The sequence below is a fragment of the Mangifera indica genome, chromosome 16 (assembly GCF_011075055.1).
Source record: "Mangifera indica cultivar Alphonso chromosome 16, CATAS_Mindica_2.1, whole genome shotgun sequence".
In the NCBI taxonomy this organism is placed as follows: Eukaryota; Viridiplantae; Streptophyta; class Magnoliopsida; order Sapindales; family Anacardiaceae; genus Mangifera; species Mangifera indica.
Window position 1 is genome coordinate 9,725,543 of NC_058152.1, and position 13,089 is coordinate 9,738,631.

At 32.0% G+C, this 13,089-nt stretch overlaps 2 protein-coding genes across 9 annotated transcripts; one reads left to right on the top strand and one right to left on the bottom strand.

Moving 5' to 3' along the window:
- Window positions 1–530: 530 nt before the first annotated feature.
- LOC123199073 (UPF0235 protein C15orf40 homolog) lies at window positions 531–4,006 on the bottom strand. 8 transcript variants are annotated; one of them, XR_006498176.1, is made up of 5 exons: window positions 3,731–4,006; window positions 3,557–3,645; window positions 2,834–3,104; window positions 997–1,105; window positions 531–814 (listed from the first exon to the last, which is right to left on the bottom strand). XR_006498176.1 is itself a non-coding variant. In XM_044613901.1 (3 exons), the coding sequence occupies exons 1-3, from the start codon at window positions 3,909–3,911 to the stop codon at window positions 2,976–2,978; spliced, it is 399 nt and encodes a 132-aa protein (XP_044469836.1). In that variant the 5' UTR covers window positions 3,912–4,006; the 3' UTR covers window positions 2,697–2,975. The 8 variants fall into 8 exon arrangements, 1 of the variants encoding a protein (XP_044469836.1); XR_006498172.1 differs by lacking the exon at window positions 997–1,105 and adding an exon at window positions 2,313–2,519; XR_006498173.1 differs by lacking the exon at window positions 997–1,105.
- Window positions 4,007–9,676: 5,670 nt separating this feature from the next.
- On the top strand, window positions 9,677–12,352 carry LOC123199071 (G-type lectin S-receptor-like serine/threonine-protein kinase LECRK1). The gene has a single exon (XM_044613900.1). It carries the CDS (start codon window positions 9,729–9,731, stop codon window positions 12,159–12,161), a length of 2,433 nt encoding a protein of 810 aa, XP_044469835.1. The 5' UTR covers window positions 9,677–9,728; the 3' UTR covers window positions 12,162–12,352.
- The last annotated feature ends 737 nt before the right edge of the window (window positions 12,353–13,089 follow it).

The following is a 13,089-nucleotide window of genomic DNA, read 5'->3' on the forward strand; positions in this document are numbered from 1 at the left end:
TCCATAAACATAATAGAGACTCATAAACCCAAGTTTTCACCTTAAAAGTTCTAATGTTCTTATCAATTATGTTAACCCTTAGAGTCTATTCTTCACTGCTTATACATACCACTAGGAAAATGCAAATGTCACATTCATAAAATTGTATGTTCCCCACTGTTATAAATTAGTTTATTACTCTAGTTCTCAGGATTGTAACAAAATGAAAACACAACAAAATTGGTTGCCATCTTACTTTCTGTTATGCTAATTTGGGTGCTTTCTTATCGCCCTATGGAAATCCTCATGGCTGTCAGTCTTTTGGTTTATACGATTTTGGATTCTATGAAATAGGCAATGGTTTTAGGGCGGGAATCTTTATTGCCAGAATAGATAGGAAAATTGTTGTTTGGACAGCGAATTATGACAACCTGCAGTTCCCGCCGATGTTACATTGATTCTTAAATGCGGTGGTGTAGATTCATTCAACAATCACTGAAGGGTCAGGAGACATCCATTGTGTGAATTTCTAAACCTTTTGCAAAAGCATGAATGCTTAATTCAGTAAATTTTATTTTCTATAATTCTGATAAGGTCCTATGGCAGAATTTTGTACACCCCACCAATACATTGTTACCAGGTCAACATCTCTTAGCAGGGAAACAAGTGGTTTCCAGAGTCTTGGAAACTAATCAATCAACCAGGATGTTTTGGCTTAAGATGCAGAAGGATGAAATCCTTGTGCAGTACCCAAAGGATACTACAGACAGAAGCACACATGCCTATTGGCTATGGCAATGTGTCGTTAAACGTGGATGTTGATGGCCATTTTTACCTGCTCAATTCAACAGATTTCAATATAAATAATCTTACACCAGGAGACAATTCTACAGAAGAAACGATCTATCTGATGAAAATTAATATGGATGTGATCTTTCAACTCTATTCAAATAAATTAAAACATAACAACAATAGGTCAATTCTCTGGGCTTCTATATAAGACCCTTAAGTGTTCACCTATGGGTCTCTGTAGCCTTAAAGGGTATTGTGTTCAAAATGATCAAGAAATCAGGCGTCGATATCTTCCAGGATATGCAAGAATTAAAGAGGGCAGCTGAGCCTCAGGCTGTCAAAAGAATTTCTCAGCAGAAAGTTGCAAAAGCTAGGCTGGAATATCAAGTACACAATTAAGACAGTAATATTTCATGAGAAGATGGTTCATATTCCGATCCGAAATCACAATCCAAGGAAGAATGTGAAGAAGCAAGTTTGAAAGATTGTCTCTGTCAAGCTGCAATATTCAAAGACATGGAAAATGCACAAAACACAAACTTCCCATGACAATAGGGAATTTGAAACTACATCATAATCAAAGCAGATAATTCAACATCTGCATTTGCACCAAAGGAGGAGCTGCCAATAAAGGAAGCAAAAAAGAGCATCAAACAGATATTTTAATTGCCAGTGCTTCACTGACTGCTTTTACACTCATTATTTTGACAGTTGGAATCCTCATTTGCAGGAATCAGTTTGCACATATAATAGCATTTGCACCAATGGCAAAATTCTATTAGAAGAGGATGTTGGTCCAAAATGATTTACTTATTTGGAACTATTGGAAGTGACTAACCATTTCAATGAAGAGATTGGTAGAGGAGCATTTGGGACAATTTTGCAGGGAAAATATTTAAGAGAGTTATTTGTTCCCAGGATGTTTGTGGTGTGTGTAACTTCATTTCTTCACGAATGCTATGAGTAGGTTCGTTTGAAGTAATATTAAAGACGCTTGCTTAAGGATTTGCTTCAAAAGAGAATCTAATCTGACCTCCTACCAAAAAAATTGAAGGAAAAACTAAAAAAATAACAAATCAGAGCCACAACTCTCTTTGTCCAAACACAAGAACAATCTAAGACTAAAAGGAATCAACTTTGTGTTCTCTCATTTTCTGAAATTTGAATATGGACAATATCAAATGATTTTCATAAAATTCATGTTGTCATGTAACTCTTACATTAAAATAATATCTACAAGATGTTCCTGGATTAAGTGAATTCATTTAACTTCATTTGAGAAACAAAAATATCAAATAGAAAGAAAATGAGAGGCAAAGTTTGCAACATAAGCCAAGAAAGTCAGACACTTTGTCGAATTCCTCTACACATCAATACTCTAAAGTTAAAATTTTGTCCAATTCTGCTCAAACTGTCTATAAATTTCAATTTGGACACAAAGCACTCAACAAAAGTGGAGAGGAAAATCAAGAATCTTAACGATAATCTTACAAAAAATAGTAAAGACAAAAATAAATAGAGTTCAAACAGAGAAATAATACAGATTTACGTAGTTGGGATCTGGTTTTCTGTAGGAGAGTTAGCATGTACAGGTGCTTCACATGCTGGTGCTTCACAGAAAGGGAAATGTTCTTAAGGCAATTTTTTTGTGGCTTTCAACGCTAAATTCTAGTTTGAATGGCTGCTATTATACAATGGTTGAGAGAGACATTTCACATAGCTGCAGACCAAGCTTCTGCAGTAATTGACTGAAGGATAATTAGATTATTAATCCAGAAATTTATTAGCAGATTACTTGATAAGAAAACAACAAGCCAGCAATAAATAATTGGACCATAGATACGTTCATTGTGTGGTGACTGTATTTATCCTTGATATAAATTCAAAAGAAAATCTCAACCAAAAATAAATTGAAGAGAACAAAATAGATAGGAAAGGATTCATGATAAAAACAACCTAATTAGAAAACAATACATAGTAAAATTAAACTCTAGTAACTCTTGCAGTAACAACTCTAACTAATACAGATAACCTTTTGCAGGTAAAGTATGACAACCAATACCTGTTCTGAAGCATCCTAATCTTCATCATGCCAATATTTCAGAGTCAACTGCTGAATGAATCATCCCGATTATCCAGCTTTTGTTGGGATGAAGAAAGGAATTCAAGCAAACAGATGCACATCGATCATTTCACCTTTTAGTTTAGGACTTTGATGCTTTGTCCAAAGCATTAAAAACATTTTGTGGAGTAACCTCTTCGACAACCACAATTTTGTCCCTTGATTTAGATCCAGAACCTATAGACACTTGCCTTCTTTTCACCCCTAAAACCTGAAACAAGGAAGAGTGAAATTATGAATTCCCATTCTATTAAACATGACGTCCCATCATGCATAAAACATAAATCAGGAATAAAAAATTGAATGAAAGGGGGAAAAGGGTAAAAGACTACAACAATGTTACCAAGTAAAAACTTTTACTCCACAATTATAAAAATTAATTTAGACCATGTCAAGGTGCATCCAGTAGAACTTAAATCTACTATCACCTACAGAATGTTCTTATGAATGTGCTTAGTTTAGGTTAATTCTCTTCCCTACTTGTCCTTTTTTTTTTTTTTTTTGGGTAACTTGTCCATTCATGCTTTCAGGATATGTAAAGGGAAATTTTTGGATTGGACCAACAAGAAGGAAAGATAAACAACATCCAAACTCTTTCTTAACATCCCCTTTCGTTTTCAAAAAAGAAAAAGGAAAAAAATTGAAAACCCAACTAAAACTCACCGAGCTGATGTACTCGAGAAGTGCCGCGTTCGCTTCGCCGTCCTTCGCCGGCGCGTCAATTTGCACTCCCACAGCCTCATCACTCACATCTTCGAATAACAAAACAACATGAACACACAAATGAAAATAAAAAAAATAAAGAAAGAAATCAAATAATCAAAATTTTATACGAACCTGTAATAGAGGAGACTTTGGAGCCAGGCTTGGCGTGGATGGTGATGGCCACAGAGGTGGAAGAAACGACGCGAATACATGAAGGTAAATTGTCGTTTTGAGTTTTGTTAGCAGAGACCTGGGAGGACAGAGTTGACTCGTCCAATTTCGCCTTGGCTTTTCCTTTTTTCGCCGGCGCCATATCTGTATCTCAAGTTCGGCAACGGGGAATGTTTAGCGTGATGAGTGTTCAACGTTGAGCAATAGAGGTGGGCCGTTACGGCCCCAAAAAATGCCAGCCCATGGCCAGTGCATGCCGGGTTTACGGGAAAGGCCCACAGGTCAGCCTTGAGACGGCTTGCCTTACAAATTATTTAAAAAAAAATAACAAATTAACATTCCGTTAGAGGGTAGCCGTTATGCAACAGTTACTTATTACTCTCCGGCAGTGATGTAGTTATTGTCTATAGTTATTTTAGTATTTATTTATTTATTTATTAATTTTTCTATAAATATTACCCTAATTTTATTCGATTCTTTCGTAACTATTCAACTTTCATTGCTCAAATCAAAGTAATATAATCTCTCTTAATTCTTAATTGTTTTTTCATTTTATTTTAATTTTTATAATTTATTCAATAATATTTCATTTCTCAAAATCATTTCAAAAGGGTTAAAATTAAAAAAATTCAATTATTTTGACAATAAAGAAAATCAATATTTAGATGAAAAATCACAATCACAATCACAATTGCGAATGCCAAAAAATTAAAAAAAAAGTCAAAAGTTTGGAAGCACTTTAGTCAAGCAAAATAATATATTGGTGGTAAAATGATTCAACATACATTATACAAACATTATCATTAAAGTTTAACATGTGTGAGTTCGAGTGGTATCGGACAACTCCGTAAGCATATTACAAGCATTGAAAAAAAAATGATACAACACGTAAAAGGTAACAACGAATTTCATTCATAATATAGTGACATATAAATCTGTCTTATAGTAATAAATTATTTTATATTAAATGTGTACCATTTAATAAATTTAATTGTATAAGATGAAATAAAATTAACACGAGATGAAATAGGAACAAAGAAAAATTAAAATTGATGTTGGAACTTCTTAGACCTCATTATGTTTAATGTTAAAATCTTAAAAAGCTTTTGTTTTTTAAGAATATGATGTAATGAATATTTTATAACCATTAAAAAAATTCCTCTATTCAATTTTTTTATAATTTATTATGAATAAACAATTTGTTAGAAATTATCGGGGAAACTTTGGAGACCCCTTTATTATTGACAATAGAATGTGTTAGAAAATTTTTATCTGAATTGTATTTAAATTATGAAATAGATAGAAGTTTAGGTTCATTTAGAGGTAAACAATATCTTTGGTCTATCATCACAAAAAATATATAATAAGTAGTTTCAAACTTTTTTTTGGTGAATTTACAAATTACATAAATATTGATAATTTGTCTGAAATTTTGAGTGAAAACGATCAATTTGGTATTATTGCATAGTGGAGAGCATATAAAAAATATTCTTCAATATCAACTTTTAGTGTTAGTGGATATGTATTAGATGATATATGATTAAGTTCACATTCAAGTATTTTTTAAAATATTATATGCAAGAATGATTGAGAGACTGTGGATTTCAAATTGTAAAATCGGGTTGTTAAAATTATATTTAAAAATTTTAAAAATTCAGATATAGTTCAAAGTAAAAATATATTATACTTGTAAATTATAATACATATCATTTTTTTTTTCATGTATGATTTTCTTTATTTTATTGGTTTGATTATCTTTTATCATACTACTGAGATTTTTTTCTTTCATAAACAAGAGTTTTTAAATAAATTTCTATAAATACTATTCTCATTTAACTTAAAAAATTATGAATTTTAATAATTTTACAAAAAATAAAAAGTTTAATTATTGGTGAACCGGCTCATAAAACATGAAGGCTAGCTTGGTTAAAATAAAATTTGAGTTGAAAATTTTTTTATAAAAAAAAAATAATTTTCACTAGGCAACTAACCATTTACAAAAACTTAAGTATAGTAATAATTTTTATTGAAAGAAATTGAATCAAACAAATTCAATAGACGTTAATGCTTATATTATTTTAAGTTAGAAAATTCCAACAACAAATTAAAGAAAATATTATTTAATAACTAATTATATTTATTCGTTAAATTTAAAAAAGAAACGAAAAATAAGTTTAACTTTTTAAATTTAAATCTCCAACTACTAATTAATATTTGAGGATCTCAGTAGAATTAACGATGAGTTTGACCAATTTAAATTTAGCATAACTTGTTATACCACAAACCTTGTCAGGCCATCTTGCATTTTTGAAAGGCTCAAAGCATGGCCCATAGCATGACAAGCATGCTTTTGTGAGCTTTTTGACGTTATTTAAAATTATAAAAAATAAAATAAAAATTATCAATGAGAAGCCTAATAAAGTTATAAATATTTACTATCAGTATCTTCTATTGATACGAAAGTTTTTACCAACAAAAATTAAACCAAACTTTGGTGGATTTATAAGTAAGAATACGAAAAGACAAACAAAAGAAAATAAAGAGTGAGTTATTAATGTGGTTTATCTGATAATAGCAAACGCTGACGATCACGGTGGTATTATTACTAAGACAATAACATAGTTATATTATTAAAACAATTAATTGATAAGAATATCTTTTTGTGGGTTTACTTTTTCTATCATTTTTTTATTATTAATAATTTATAGTAGGGAAAGTTAAAGTTATATGTAACATTATCTTTTAAGGCATGGAAGTTGATGGTTTGATAGACGTTGTCATGATCCTGGTATTGTAGGAAAGTAATTGCACTTCAATTTTGATTATTAAAGTTAGGGAAAGTGACTTCAAGATAATATGAAACAATTATTTAATGTTCAATATATTACAATAATCATGATAGATTTGATCCTTATTTCTTATTTATGGATTCTTGATGAGGTCACATCTAGTTTAAAACATTTTCTTTGAGTTATGAGCTAAAGTAAAGTTTATTTGCCAATTGTGGATCCTTTTAACAGGTCCTATTGTTGTTTAAACAAATGTTAATCACCCTAGTTGCAAGATAATTGACATAATACTCACACTTGTAAAAACTCCATTAACTAAGGACAACTAACAATAAGTACTTTATATAGTTCATAGATGATTTTTCAAGAATGACTTGAGTTTATTTAATGCAAAGAAGTAATGTTTTTAATCTGTCCAAGAAGTTTAAAGCTCCTTTTGAAACTCACAGTGGTTACAAGATAAGGCTTTTAGGTCTAGTAGAGGTAAGAAATATAATTCTTCCAAATTTGACAAAATTTTGAAGATGAAGGAATGGAACATCAACTTAAAATTAGTTACTCTCCTTCACAAAATGGAGTTTCAGAAAGAAAAACAAAACAATCATGGAAACGACAAAGTGCATGTTGATAGAGAAGTATTTACCCAAAAAATTATGGGATGAAACTATCTATACAACAGTTTATCTTTTGAACAAGTTGGCTTGTGGTGTAGTTAAAAGGCAAGATTCTACTAGAAGCTTGGAGTGATATAAAACAATAAAATTATACTAATACACTTTTAAATACACCATTAGATACATAGATGATGTGTTATCATGTGATTAAGTGAATTTTAAATTAAGGATAGAGTAATCCCTAATCACACGATGACATATTATATATGCACCTAATTATATTCTAAAAAGTATATACACATGATATTGTTTGATAGAAAACCAATTGTAAAACATCTAACAATTGTTGGATCATTGAATTATTCACAAATTCCTGCTAAGAACCAACACAAGTTAGAAGAAAATGTTGAAAATGGAAAATTTCTTATTTATAGCCCTCAAGGGAAAGGTATCAAGTATTAAATCTCAAAACACAAAAGATTATGACTAGTAGGTTTGTTGAGTTTGATGAGAATACACAATGGAATTAGGAAGAATCAAAAGGTGGAGAAGAACTCTACTTTAGCTACTCATCTTATTGAAGTTTTTTATTCAAACAAAGCACATGAGGTGGAGTTGTATGATAATTACAAAACCCATCTTTAGAATCTCTAGTTGGAAATATCAAATCATTGCAAAATGTTTATAAGAGATGCAACTTTGTTGCCATAGAACTCACATACTCTGATATGCGATACATATCATATTGTACGATATAATACGATACAGACAAAAAATAATACGTATTATAAGGTGTATCAAATTAATATGATACAGTAAACATATCATATAATACAATATGATACAATACATAGTTTTTATACAAATTGATACACTTTTTAAGAAAAAATGAATGCATTAAGGATGTATATGAAAAAATTTAAAATATTAAAGATGTTTGTGATGTTTTTCAAAATGAAGACGTTTCAATTATACTACTTTATTAATAATTTATTATTTTAATTTTTAAAAAGTATCATACAATATGATACACAATATAGTAATTTGAGTTTTTTGATATATTATATGATACACAATTTGACTATTATAGTTTGAATATTTTAAAATTATATACATATATCATTTAATAAAATTAACTAAATTATAGTTTTTTAAAACATAATATATATATATACGTGTAAAATAAATATAAAATATATATACAATATACATGTACAAAAAATAACAAAATAAATATGAAAAAATAAGTTGTATACCGAATCTAATTGTTTATTGAAAAATTTTGTTAAACATAGTTATATATATATATATATATATATATATATATATATATATTTTAAATATGGTTTACAGTTTGATTCAATTTGAAAATTACTTAAACTACAATCCAAACAAAAAAAACGGTTTAAAAAATTTTAACCAAACCAAACTAACCCAACCTAAAATTTTTAAGCAATTTGATTCAATTTTATGATTTGAACCAAATTATGTACACCCTTATCCATGTCTTATCTCTTATTCATTTTCTTTCTATACATATATATTCTAGTTAAGCTTAGTTATTTGAAGTACAAATTTAGCCTGACAATGGCATTAAACTTCTTCAATCAAATCGAGGTGAACAATTAAGTTTAGAGCAGAATACCAAAAGGAGTGTGCGATGGTACCACAATCCTAGTACACCTTTGCCTAAATCTAGCAATAATTCATCTATTGTGAGGCATCCTAAAGAAACTAGAAGAATACTATTTTGCCTAATGACTTGGAGTTGGAGAAATAATTAATCTATTCCAATTGGAGGAATTATTGTTCTGTAGATGGATTGAGAACCGGTCCAGAACAATATAAGTAGTTTAGAGTTCTGGGCTTTTAACCAGTCCAGAACTATAATTCCTCCAATTTGAATCCCGTGTTAGTAGGGTGGGGAATATCAGCTTTCCTAGAAACCGTGTGATTGACTTGGAGAAAAGTGGGAAGACTTAGAAATGTTATGGTAGTGGCAACGAGATTGCAGGAAGTCGCTTTGACAAATAGCATTTCTAGCTGCATCATTCTTCCATTTACCGTATGATCAATTTTCAAATTCAAATGAAAGAGACAGCTCTACAAAGGTTAAGACCATTGACCACTTCACAGTCTTTTGAGCATTATATTATAATTCAAATTCAATAAAATTATGTATACTCAATTTGAAATATTAATTTGATGATTATATAATATATTATAATATAATTGAGTAATTTTAAATTAAATATAAAATAATACTCAATCATATAATAACACATAGTAAGTTAATTAAGTATTCAAAACCGTACCGCTCCATTGTTATATTTGAAATTTAAAGTAATCTTTTATTTTTAGGCTGACATGATAGTTGGGAAAAATTGTGAAAAAAAAAAAAAAAAAACTAGAAAAGGAGAAGAAGAAGAAGAAGAAGAAAAGTCAGCATACCGCAAGTGCATTATTGAATGGTAATGGGTGAGTATTGAAAAGTCCAAGTCTTTTGAGCAACTTGACTTGGGGGAGACTTGATAAATTTTCTTAGATCTTAAAAATATGCAGTCAGGATCCTCTTTTGTATTTAGCTCCAAATCCATTCACTACAACCGTATTTCATTTTTTAACATTAAAATGCAGAGATTACATTTTCTTTTAATCCATTCTATCTTCTTGTTCTTCTTATTTGCATCTTCTGTTGTTACAGCTCAACGAAGACAGTCTAATATAAGCCTGGGAACTTCTCTAAGACCTACCACAAACTCCTCATGGCCATCAATTTCTAAACTCTACGCCTTCGGATTTTATCCGCGAGGCAATGGCTATGCCGTTGGAATTTTTCTTGCCGGAATTCCTGAGAAAACTGTCGTCTGGACAGCAAACCGCGATGATCCGCCGCTCCCCAACAACACCACCTTGCTGTTGAGTACTGAAGGCAAGCTTGTCTTGCAATCAGCACAAGGCCAAGGTACCGATATTGCCAATCAGAATTTTGTGTCTGCCTCTTCTGCTTCCATGCTGGACTCTGGAAACTTTGTGCTTTACAACTCTAGTGGAGGAATAATATGGCAGAGTTTCGACTACCCAACTGATACTATTTTGCCAACTCAACGCCTCCTGGCAGGACATGAGTTGTTTCCAGGTGTTTCAGAAACAGATCCTTCCACAGGGAAATTCCGGCTTAAGATGCAAAGAGATGGGAACCTTGTTCAGTATCCAACGAATACCGATGACACAGCTCCATATGCCTATTATGCGTCTGGTACAGATGGGCAAGGTGATAATGTGACACTAAACCTTGGTGTTGATGGCCATCTTTACCTGCTTAACACCAGTGGTGTCAATATAAAGAATATTGCAGAAGTGTATCCAACAGGAGGAGTACTTTATTTAATGAGAGTTGATTGGGATGGGATATTCAGATTATACTCACACAGTTTGAGACCAAATGGTACATGGTCCGCCGTGTGGAACTCGTCCCAAAATAAGTGTGATCCTAAGGGTCTGTGTGGCGTTAACAGCTATTGTGTTTTAAATGATCAAAAACCTGACTGTGAATGTCTTCCAGGATTTGCCCTTGTGAACCAGAGCAATCAGACTTCCGGGTGTGAAAGAGATTTCATTGCAGAAAGTTGCAGCAATGGGCATGGATCTGTCAAATTCAAGATCCAATCATTGGAGAATACTCTGTGGGAAGATGTCTCATACTTTGATTTGTCAGAAACAACCAAAGAAGACTGTCAACAAGCATGTTTGGCAGACTGCAATTGCGAAGCTGCCCTCTTCAAGAGTGATGATAGGACGTGCAGAATGCAAAGGCTTCCTTTGAGATTTGGAAGAAGAGATATGGGTAGTGGATCAAAAACTTTTGCTTTCATCAAGGTAGGAAATGCGTCCTCTGATAGTAACAATGTGCCTGGAGAGGAGAAGAAATACCTCGGAACCAGTTTGATAATTACACTGAGCTGTGTATTTGGCGCTTCTATATTTGTTGTTTTGGCAACTTGTGGGATTTTCATCCACAGATATCAAGCCTGGTCATACAAAAGAATTCCTGGAAATGGTAATTTCAGGTTATGTGAGGACGTTTCACCGATATCATTTACTTTTGCAGAGATCGAAAAACTAACTGATGGTTTCAAGGAAGAGATTGGAAGAGGATCTTCAGGTATAGTTTATAAAGGGACTATGATGCATTGCAATAAGTTTGTAGCTATCAAGAAATTAGATAAGGCACTAGTTGAAGGGGAGAGGGAATTCCTGACTGAGATAAAGGTAATTGGGAGAACCCATCACAAGAATTTAGTTCGTTTGCTTGGTTATTCCTTTGATGGACCCAACAAGGTGTTAGTATACGAGTACATGAGCAATGGTTCTCTTGCTGATCTACTCTTCACACCTGAAAAACAGCTTAATTGGATAGAAAGAATGGGCATTGCTCGGGATATAGCACGAGGAATTCTTTATCTGCATGATGAGTGTCAAACGCAAATCATCCATTGTGATATAAAACCTCACAATGTACTCATGGATGAGAGTAGGTGCGCGAAAATTGCTGACTTTGGATTGGCGAAGCTGTTGAAACCAGACCAAACTAACACTTTTACCGGCATCAGAGGAACAAGAGGATATGTTGCACCAGAATGGCATCGAAATCTACCTATTACAGTGAAAGCAGATATTTATAGTTTTGGAGTAGTGTTGTTAGAAATCATATGTTGTCGGAGATGTATGGACCAAAACTTTCCAGACGATCAAGTTGTTCTCGAAGATTGGGTTTACCAATGTTTTGATGGTGGTGAGTTGAGGCAATTGGTAGGAAATGAAGAGGTTGATCTAAAACAATTGGAGAGAATGGTCAAAGTTGCACTTTGGTGTATTCTTGATGAGCCATCGCTACGTCCTTCAATGAAGAAAGTTTTACTTATGCTAGAAGGAACTGTTGAGATTCCAATTCCTCCAAGTCCTACTTCTTTTCTTACTTGCATCTGAGTCTTGGTATAGAAAATATAGCACAATGGATTTGCCAGTTTCATTTCCTTCTTTCAAATGTATTTATGTAGTTTAAAGAGTGAATTTATGTTCCACTTCCGCTCATACAATAATAATCTTTTTGTATAGCTAAAAATCATAATTTAGAATAAGGTAACTTCATTGCCAACAGAGTACGGTTCACAATTTAATTTTGATATGTTAACAAATTTTGAACTCATGCAATTTTTGTTGCGTTAATGCTTGCACTTTTGTCAGCTGCCCTTTGGGGGTTTATCGCTTGATTAATTCAAATTTATCTAAAAATATTTAGTTTTGGATTGTTAAACCATTTTTATTTTAGCACAAAGTGAAAATCCAGAACAAAATATTTTTCAAAGAGATTGAAGCCACCCTGATAATCTACTTAAGTATGACCATGGAATGCCAGTAAGGTTTGTTGCTAGAAGGCACAAAAAATCTTTGACTGTTCTTCACTATTTTTTGACCTACAACTATTGTACCAGATAAATTAAAGTTCCATAAACATAATAGAGACTCAAACCCAAGTTTTCACCTTAAAAGTTCTAATGTTCTATCAATTATGTTAACCCTTAGAGTCCTATTCTTCACTGCTTATACATACCACTAGGAAAATGCAAATGTCACATTCATAAAATAGTATGTTCCCACTGTTACTAAATTAGTTTATTACTCTAGTTCTCAGGATTGTAACAAAAATGAAAACACAACAAAATTGGTTGCCATCTTACTTTCTGTTATGCTAATTTGGGTGCTTTCTTATCGCCTACAGGAAACTCCTCATGGCTGTCAGTCTTTTGGTTTATACGATTTTGGATTCTATGAAATAGGCAATGGTTTTAGGGCGGGAATCTTTATTGCCAGAATAGATAGGAAAATTGTTGTTTGGACAGCGAATTATGACAAC